This window comes from Poecilia formosa, unplaced genomic scaffold (genome assembly GCF_000485575.1).
Source record: "Poecilia formosa unplaced genomic scaffold, Poecilia_formosa-5.1.2 Scaffold101, whole genome shotgun sequence".
NCBI lineage: Eukaryota > Metazoa > Chordata > Actinopteri > Cyprinodontiformes > Poeciliidae > Poecilia > Poecilia formosa.
In genome coordinates this window covers 39,879-49,620 of record NW_006800040.1, presented here as the reverse complement: position 1 = coordinate 49,620, position 9,742 = coordinate 39,879, and the positions used below count along the sequence as shown (strand labels likewise).

The window sequence follows — 9,742 nt, the reverse complement described above, 5'->3', positions numbered from 1 at the left end:
CGTTGATTGTTAAATCAACGTTGAAAAATAGTTAGAAACAGATCATGTGCTATCTGGGTTGTTATTATTCTTTCCTCCTTCCTGTTTCTTCTTCCCTGTCTTTTCCTTCCTACAAACTTCTGAATTTTATAAAAACCATCTTCCTGTTAAACCTTCATCACCTTCTCTGCCATATTTTCATCAGCTCCTCTTTGACTTTACTTTTCCCTTCAGATTTACTTGTCCTAACTGTAAAACTAATAGGATTATGTATTGCCTTCTTTACCATTTTATCAACCCTCTCGTTTCCTTCTACCCTTATATATGCTGGAACCCATACAAAAACAACTACTAACCCCATATTTTGTATTCTAAATAAAGTATGATATATTTCTAATAAGATGTCCATCCTACTATCCGTATTATTATATTTTATGCTTAACAAAGCCGAGCTTGAATCTGAGCAAATTATTGTTTGCAGTGGTTTTACGTCCTCTATCCATTGCAATCCCAATATCCAGAACAACTGATTCAAATGATTGCATGACCATCAAGTGCTGCAGAAGCCTGTTAATCACCCAGAGATACAATACAGATGTGTGGCAGAAGGGAAATACGTAAAACATGCAGGACAGGGGCGCGGTGAGGACCAGGGTTGAGAAACACTGTTCTAGCCCATATTCTCATATCACTGTAGCTTTAGACTACTTTGAAACCATTTACTGCCACCTATCGGCAATGTGGTGCATTACAGGCTATAATTCATATTCGTTAAAATAACATGGGTTACAAGAATATCACTAAGCACACAACAAACAAATGTGACTTTACCTTGAATAATTGCTTCATGTTACTTTTACATCAGTGCCTTCCCCGGTGTAGAACCGTTTTCAGTTGAACCTGAAGCTGCAGTAAACATGCAATTCACAAAAGTTTGTTCACCCAAACAAACAGACCCCTGAAGAGCCTGGGACAGCAGGCTAATAGTATCTTACATGACTGAGGGCATTTAAATGATAATTATGCTTTTTATTTATAAGCACCTTTCAGCTTATAAAAACTGAAAGGTTTTATTAGCTATCCAAGAGCTGGACAGCCTATATATAAAGCACCTTATTTATAAGGTGCTTTATAAATAAGCACCATATAAATTGTGTTTATGTTTATGTTGTTGACAACATAAACAACATATTGTGAGCAAAGGTTGAAAACTGCTCCAAAGAACAACATGAAATGCATATAAGTGTCAGTGGTGTGACGTGTGGGAAGGTAATGTAGGGTTTGATAATCCCAGTGAGATTTGAGGAGGAAATTGAAAGTGGGCAAAGATGTTGTTTGGGGGTTCCATTTATTCCAGAATTGGGGAGCAGAGTATAGCTGAAAGACCTGAGTTCTATGGTGGACAGCTTAGAAAGAAGAGAGTCAAAAGAGCAGCAAAGGGTGCAAGGTGAAAGAGATCAGTAAGATAAGGAGCGGCTAGGTTATGGAGGACTTTGAATGTTAACAAGATAATTTTTAACTCAGTGGTTCTGAACCAGTTAAAGTCTATGAAGAAATTTGTGGTAAACCAAAGAGCAGCGCATTGCAGAAATAAAGTCTGGATATGATCAAGACCTGTGGCATAAATGGTGGTGGGGGTAAGTGAGGGCCAGAAACAGTTGATGTTATAGAGATGGAATTTTGAGACTTGGAACAATAAAACAGCTGTTTTGATAATCAGGTCATACAATAGAGCCAGTGGTTTGTACAGATANGACAGCTTAGAAAGAAGAGAGTCAAAAGAGCAGCAAAGGGTGCAAGGTGAAAGAGATCAGTAAGATAAGGAGCGGCTAGGTTATGGAGGACTTTGAATGTTAACAAGATAATTTTTAACTCAGTGGTTCTGAACCAGTTAAAGTCTATGAAGAAATTCGTGGTAAACCAAAGAGCAGCGCATTGCAGAAATAAAGTCTGGATATGATCAAGACCTGTGGCATAAATGGTGGTGGGGGTAAGTGAGGGCCAGAAACAGTTGATGTTATAGAGATGGAATTTTGAGACTTGGAACAATAAAACAGCTGTTTTGATAATCAGGTCATACAATAGAGCCAGTGGTTTGTACAGATATATCATTAAATATGATCAGATTTGCAATAGTAGAAAAATATCATGATCCTAAGGGGGGACATGACAGAAAATAATTGAGATACACTGCCCTTGATGAGTTTGATCAGATGTGGAGGCTGCAAACTGCCAAAATGTGATCAAAATCTGAACTTCAATGCAATATGGCCAACTTCCTGTCTGGTGTAGACCGGTATTTCTCCAACTTTTTCAGGCTGACGACTTAACCCACTCATGGACTTGAAATTGCCCCACAATAACACAAGATGTTAATGCTACCTGAAATTAAAATATTAGTCTCTTAATACACTTATTGTTGGTTTTTTTGTTCATCTGTGGTAAATATTATTGTTGAGGTGCACAAGCAGGCCTCCTGACACACAGATCAAAGAAAAATTGAAAAATTCAAAGAAAAACCAAAAGGACACTAGATTCATCAAGGATAAAAGGGGCAGGGGCTCAAGCTCCTTCCGACCCCCACACCCACCCAATCTGCATGTGCAACGAAAAGTAAGATCACTCATCTAATAAAAAAGAGCAAAGGAAGTTCTAATGTTATCGGTGCTTTGAGGTTTGGATATTTGCAGTAAGTTCAGTCTCCTGTTGGTGGCAGCACCGAACGTCACTCCAAATAGGTTAAAGAGAAAGAAGAAGAATTTGCGAATTTCCATGTTCCCATAGACTTAAATGCGTATTCATGTCTATGGAATTTCCTACATCTGCGAAAGCACCGTCGTTACGTTATGTTACGTTACGTAGTGCAAGGACATACTCAGGGGGAGTGACATTTGTTAAGTTACCTTGATTACGTAGCCTCTTACTGTCTCATCCGTCCTGTTGCTGCTGTAGTTCTGTGGTTAAGAACAAAACCTTTGAGACGAATTTGAGCAGCTTTCCGTTCGTGGAAGGAACAGAGCAGGAGGTCAGTAAGCCGGACTTAGAGGAGACTCAGCTGCTTCCTTAGCTTAGCACGAAGCTAGCTGCCGTTGTTCGTCATGACTGTCACTGTTGACAACTCTACATAGCAGCATGGTTATTATGTATTTGTTTCTCAAAATAATCAACCAGATATGCACAACTAAGGAAAATACAGTGGCTTCATATTTAACCTGAATCTATGTTGGATTTTTGTACACCAACAGCTGTCATGTGTAGTAAGTGTGTTAAACACATCATATGTGACCAATATGCTGTTTTCTTTTATTACATTGCATTTAGGACTTAGTAGGTTTAACAGATAATGTGCATTCATTAAGCTTCTAAATTTCAAAACAAAAGTTGGGGGCCCGGGGAGATGTTTGGTCAGTTTTTAGAATTAGGGCGCTGAAATTTAGAATGAATCAGTATTTAGCAATATACAGTTAAACCCAAAAATATTAATAGTTTTGGCAGGATTAGGCTTAATCTTTCAATTTTGCCATTATGTTCTTCCTACGTTAGAACTGTGGTTCTGTTGCTGTAGTTCTGATTTGTTCATTGTGTAGATTTCAGTTTTTTTGCTTGAGGTCTTGCTCTTTGAACAATTCTATTTTGTTTTAGAATTGTAAGAATTCTTGTTCTTCCTGTTTTACTTTCAGATAGTTGCTATGATGGCAACATTGTTTATTTTTTTTATAACTTATGATTTTTTTATTTTTTTTTACATGTTACGACAATCATGAAATTCATACAGCAACAGTCTTCAGTTAGAGACTTTTTCACATATCATCAGTCCTGGCTTCCCTACATTGGCTTCCAGTACCCTATCAGATTGATTTCAAAATTTTACTGCAGGTTTTTAAAACTTTAAATTGCTTAGCTCCTCCTTATTTACAAACTCTGACACCTACAATTAAATCTTTAAGATCAAGTAATCAAAATGTCCTAGATGTCTCTTGGTTCAGACTCTAGAGTAAAGGGGATCACATTTTTTCTTTTCCGACTCCCAATCTATGGAATAATCTGCCTTCTTATATTAGGCATGCTCAAGACTTAAATGGAACAAGGTGCATCTTTACACAAATTTTTATTCAATGCCACTTGTGATTTATTGTAATTATTGTAAGTTATTTGATAATTTCTTTTATTAGAAATAGTATACTTGTTGACTTCTGTACAGCACATTGGTGCAGCTTCAGCTATTTCAAAAGTGCTTTATAAATAAATTTGACATTGACATACAGGTCGACTGAGAGCTCAATCCTGACCTCAAGCTATAGGAACTTTACGTTAGAGGAACTGTTTTTTTCACTGAACATGTTTTTCTGACCATAAGTTAGAAACTGAGGAAGACCTGATAAAGAGCAATTCCTTAACCTTTTTCTAATGTTTTTTTTTTTTTTTTTTTTTAAATAATAATCATGAGGATAACTCTTCTCTGCCCTTAGATTTGAGCTTCAGGACAGCTGGCAGCTCTTTGGGTTCCCTGCTTTGTGGTGGTCTCTGGTGATGTTCAGCTGGTGACCCCTGACTGGATGGCTGTGAGCAGAGGAGGGGTGGCCCTCTGGATGGGTTGTGTCTGCAGCCAGAGTAGAAGGAGACCCATTCAAAGATGGAGTCGAAGTCTCAGCCAGGTAATCTGTTGGATTCTAAGATCACTATACATGTGGCATCTATAGTCCTGCTCACCATCACTGGCACCCCTTCATGTTTTGAGTAACTGAGTGAATATATTCAGAAATAAATGGAAATGTTCAAAATGTATATCAGCATTAGGCTGAGGCAGCAGAGTAGTGGAAGAAATACTATCAAATCCAGGTGTTAGGTATCAGTCACTTAAACTCAATGATTTTGCAATGGACTCACAATTTTGCATTATCTCAAAAAGAAAAAATGAAGTTAATTGTTGATTATGATTTTCTGGGATAAACTGGAGAGACAGTCTAAACACAGAGATTTTTTACTGTCTCTCTTTTGATTGGCAAGTCTCCTTCCCAATGTGAGCTCACATCCATTATTTGCAAACATCCAACTGGTGATTTTTATCAACATGTCTTAGTTCATTAAACACACAGATATTATGTACCTTATCATCAAAATGATGAAAACTAAATACTTGAAATCAGTTGTCCAAGAATTGCAGTTTTCTGGCCGAAAGGCCTGCTGGAATCAGCAGGTTTCCAAAATTGTTGCTGTTTTTTGTCTGGATTGCCACTGGAAATAGTCTGGAATTTTAAAGAATAGGAGACCGTGGCAAAGCAGCCTTGGATTGTAGTATGTAGAATGAAGGTGGAGACAAAGAAAAGGCAGAGGAGGGAGACTTGTGCATTTTTAATTTTTTACGTACTTGTGTATAAATGTGTTGCTACTTGGACACCTTACTTTCTCCTGTGTGGGATTAATAAAGTATTTGTTGACTGATTTGACAGGCAGAGCCAATAACTAAATGGTGCAAACTGAAAGAATGTTGCAGAAAAAAAATGGGTTAGAGGGATTTTTAAAAAAAATTTTTTTTTAGCTTTACATAATGTTATTCCCTCTTTGAAAACATACCTGTAGTATTGCTTTGATTCTTTCATGCATGTTTGAGAAATCCTTGAATCTCCCATGGCAACCATTCAACACTTGTACCCCTCATGACCTCATTAGGGATAAGAGTGATGGATGGATGGATGGATGGATGGAGGGAGGGAGGGAGGGAGGGACTGTCTGTCAGTCCGTTCCTCCCTCCCTCCGTCCGTCCGTCCGTCCCTTTAAGGGAAGTTCTTTGGGCTGGTGAAACCTAAATGAGTGGGAAAGGACACCGAGTGTTGTAAAATAAATCGCTAGTGATGTGTGAGCTGTAACTTCAGGTCAGAGGAGAGAAGACGAGGACAGTTGGTGGTGGAATGAGGAAGAGCAGGAAAGCATAAGCCCACAGAGTGTGTGTGCAGAATATATTTGCTATCTTTAGTTAGCCCAGCAAAATGTCAGGTGTTTATGTCAGCACATGAAAGTTTGTGTAAAGGAAACCTTGCATAAATGGTGTGTTAAGTGTTCAATGCTCCATCATAGGTCTTTCACTGGCAATGGATGTGTCGGGCATGTCCACTAAGCAGTGCAGCTTGGGCTCTGGCCCCCCCAAACAGCCTGAGGTATCAGAAGCCAAGACAACCGCTGCTGCACCATCCGCTTCACCACCCGCTGCACCACGCCAGCCAGCAAAGAGACGGCTGCTTCGAGGAGGACTGGGAGGAGTCTCACAGCATGTGTGTACTCGTGGCACAGGAGAGACTGAACAGTCTGCACACACTGCTGAAACTTCCTGCCTTTAGTCACATTCAGCCTGAAGATGTGATTACTTTGGAGAATCCCCGCAGAGATGCAGTGTTTTCCTTTCAACTGACCACTGTGGACGGCAGCAGAGAGGATGACATCAGCATTGACAATGTCCAGGTGGCAGGAACAGACGTTATTCAGAGAGACTTTAGCTGCTTCACAAACCTGCTGGAAAGAGAGGACTGGGAGCCATTTATGTATGGCTCTCAGTTTTATTGTTTTCGTTGTCCAAGTACACACTTGGGTGTTGGTGGATTGATGAAATCCTGCCAGAACCATGGACTTACGAGGACGGAGCAGCTCCTGCTGCCACTGTCCTCTGTGTGTCTTTGCAGCCCGCTGGGCCCCGGGGGAGTGCTGGGGGACGGAGACAGTGAGGAAGAGGAGAAACTGGGCCTGATGTATGAAAGACTCAGGCTAGAGGTGAGTTATTATACATCTGTCCCAACTTTCCATCTTTCACATCTTATAAACACACAACTACACACACAACCATAGGCACCGATTCCATGTTTACTTCGTGATCAGAGCACAAATGGAGATCATGAAACACAAATGTGTGCCAGGCAACCTATACTTTTCACTGACTGATGAATAACCTCAACAAGTTCTGCAAGTATGGTGAGCACCATCAACTGCCCCATATTACTGGGTTGGACAGCGCCTAAAAGCTAGTGACTTTCAGGATCATTACTATGCATTCATTTATTTCCACAAACCATACAGAATGAGCATGAATCTATCACAAAAGTGGTTATAACGTCCTTACTTATTATCCAATTTCTATCAGTTATGGCTTAATAAACTAAAGCTGCCAAAATTGCAAAATATCCCTTGATATTTGGTTTCCTGATGCAAGTGAAGACTAAGCAAACTTCTTTTTTATATTGGACAATAAATTTTATTTTTAATTTTACATACCAGTAATTACTGCTGTAAGCAACATAGTTTGCTAAATACTTTGACATATTTCATCATATTGTGACATTCTACAAAGTGAACTAGGTAGTTAGTCCAGTTTTTGTTTATTGAACTATCCTATATTACATCGGCTGCAATGCGCCACAAAAATGCAAAAACAGCTGAGGAACAACTCAGAACTACTCAAATTCTTCTTTTGTCTTGCTCAGTTTTTCAACTTTACTTGACTTGATGAATAAAGTCAAATGTCAAGAATCTTTCTTTCTTTCATTCTTTGGGAAAGCTGCAGGTACGCTGTCAGATCGTTATGAATTGTGTTCTAATTGTGTTCTTTTTTTTTTTTTTTTTTGCAGCTTCCAAATTTCTTTATGACAAACCATGACTACACCATGTACTCGAATGATGTGGAATTTATCAATGGCTTGCTAAACATGAAGACCAGGTGACTGCATGTTCAGGCGGGATATTCTCAATGAAATATGCTCCCAGCAGCAGCAGTAGATTTTTGCTCATTCTGTGATTATAGAGGTCTTACGGGGTACCGACTCACACTGTCCCTGTGGCGCTTCCTGTCCCTGTGCTACTACGCTGAGGCTCGGCTGGATGTGCTGAAGCTCACCAAGCACATGGAGGACAGGACCATCAAGGCTCGCTGGAGGATCAAGGGCCTTCCCTTTCATTCTGTTCTGCTGCGCTTCTACCGGAAAGACAAATCCCACCTCTACAGGTGACACAGTTCATTCAGACTAGATACTAGTTCACTACTTTTACTTCGCAAAGCCTTCACTTGTTGGATTGTTGTTGTCACGAGAGCACACACTAGGTAGTCACCTAGTGTGTGCTCTCGTGACATGAGTCCATGGTTATTACTGCAGTATCAATCAGTACAATTTCATAAAACTGTTTTGTAAATGTTTCACATCAAGATACAAGTTTGTAGGCAACTATCATTTGCAACGATAAACTGCCTATAGCAGTGGTTTCCAAACTATTTCTGGGCACCTCCTATGGCTTACAAATAGCTGTCTGGTTGAACGATGTGTGTGAGCGAAGGGGGTGGAGGATGGATTCTTAGAGACTCCCTGTTATACTCAGCCCCAGCTCCAGACGAACAAGGGGGGAGGGATCAACTTTTTGGGGGGCAAAATGAATCGTAGCTGAACATAGACAACAACATCAGTAGCCTACAAGCTACTTGTTAACAAGCTTAAGGTGTTGTATTGATATTAGCTAACTAGTCATCTTTTAGCTAACTTTACCTGCATTTTCTAACTTTACCTGCTTTTCTCAACAGTCTGTTAGTTTGGGGGAAAAACTGTGAAAAGTTCTTTGCGTATTGCTGGTCTGCTGCCATGATTCTAACACACACCTGCGTAGCTCTGCACAGCAGCAGCAGGTCTCCTTCACTGCCGCACAGTTGTAAACCCAGCATGAGCGTCATAGCGCTCATGTTACGTTTAAAGGCGGCTCGGAAAAACAGGTTAACAACGGATTAAACAGTTTTAACTGCTGATAAAAGTGACAGAGGACACAGATATGGGAAGTGCGGAAGCCCCTATTGTATCAAATTGACAGAGGAATAACAGAGAATTGGCCATTGTAAGGTAAAAACCCAGCGCATACAGCGTTCATGTTTTTTTGTTTTTGTTTTTTTCACCCAGACGGCTTCCCGCACCCCCCCTGCAATGGCACGACGCCCCCCTAGGGGGCGCGCCCCACAGTTTGGGAACCTCTGGCCTATAGAATCAATTTCCTGTGGAAAGTTCCTAGTGCCTTGACGGCAGATTCAGTAATGTACCTGAACAAGCATTTGTAATACCCTAACCAGTTGTTACAGGGTTTCCCCCAGAAAACTTGCTAAGCCTGGTGATCCACCATGTTTTTGTATTAAAAGATGTTAAGATGACAGGAAATGTAAAATATTACTGGGTAATTATGTTACTCGAAGACATTGCTGACAATACTTAAACCCACAGCTATAGTCTTAAAAACAACAAATAAAAAAATTATATAATTAAAATAAATATCAATTATTTGCACTTTTGTTAAATCCAAATTGAGTCACCAGCAAATTGAAGGCCCCCAGGCCTTCAGGGGCCCCAAAAATGCTAAAATTTTAACACAGACCACAGATGTTGAATTTTTAACATTTGTTTATTCAGAATGACAATGCTGTTAAATTTGAGTGAAAGGGATAAATTAAAAGATTTTAAATTGCTTAAGATTTAAATTTAAAATTTTAAGGAGTCGACAAATTTACTTTGTAAAAGTTCAAAGAACAATCTTCATTGTTTATGTTACCATAGCTACAATCTGATGCTCTGAGTTTAACCTAGGAGTTTGAGCTCTGTTTATTCACAAATACAGCTTAGTAAATTACAATTATAACTGATTGGTTTTAAGCAGGGGTGGAAGTAGTGTCAAATTCTTGGGGGTACTATGACAAAAGTGTGTGTGTGTGTGTGTGTGTGTATATATATATATATATATATATATATATATA

The 9,742-nt window shown here is 39.5% G+C and overlaps 1 protein-coding gene and 2 long non-coding RNA genes across 5 annotated transcripts in view; all 3 read left to right on the top strand.

Annotated features, from left to right (window-relative positions):
- Positions 1–624: 624 nt before the first annotated feature.
- Positions 625–1,721, top strand: LOC107836986 (uncharacterized). Its single transcript, XR_001662957.1, has 3 exons — positions 625–843; positions 913–915; positions 1,308–1,721. It is a non-coding gene; the product is annotated as an uncharacterized LOC107836986 (long non-coding RNA).
- Positions 1,722–2,791: 1,070 nt separating this feature from the next.
- Positions 2,792–9,742, top strand: part of cunh6orf136 (chromosome unknown C6orf136 homolog) — a 13,869-nt gene continuing 6,918 nt past the window's right edge. The window contains exons 1-5 of one of the 3 annotated variants that reach the window (XM_016674790.1): positions 2,792–3,004; positions 4,449–4,634; positions 6,055–6,741; positions 7,593–7,681; positions 7,766–7,966. In XM_016674790.1, the coding sequence (XP_016530276.1) occupies positions 4,536–4,634; positions 6,055–6,741; positions 7,593–7,681; positions 7,766–7,966 (1,076 nt within the window). In that variant the 5' untranslated portion in view covers positions 2,792–3,004; positions 4,449–4,535. The remainder of the gene's footprint in view (positions 3,005–4,448; positions 4,635–6,054; positions 6,742–7,592; positions 7,682–7,765; positions 7,967–9,742) is intronic. The other 2 variants (XM_007559007.2, XM_016674791.1) reach the window with 2 other exon arrangements.
- On the top strand, positions 7,974–8,359 carry LOC107836985 (uncharacterized). The gene is made up of 2 exons (XR_001662956.1): positions 7,974–8,065; positions 8,096–8,359. It is a non-coding gene; the product is annotated as an uncharacterized LOC107836985 (long non-coding RNA).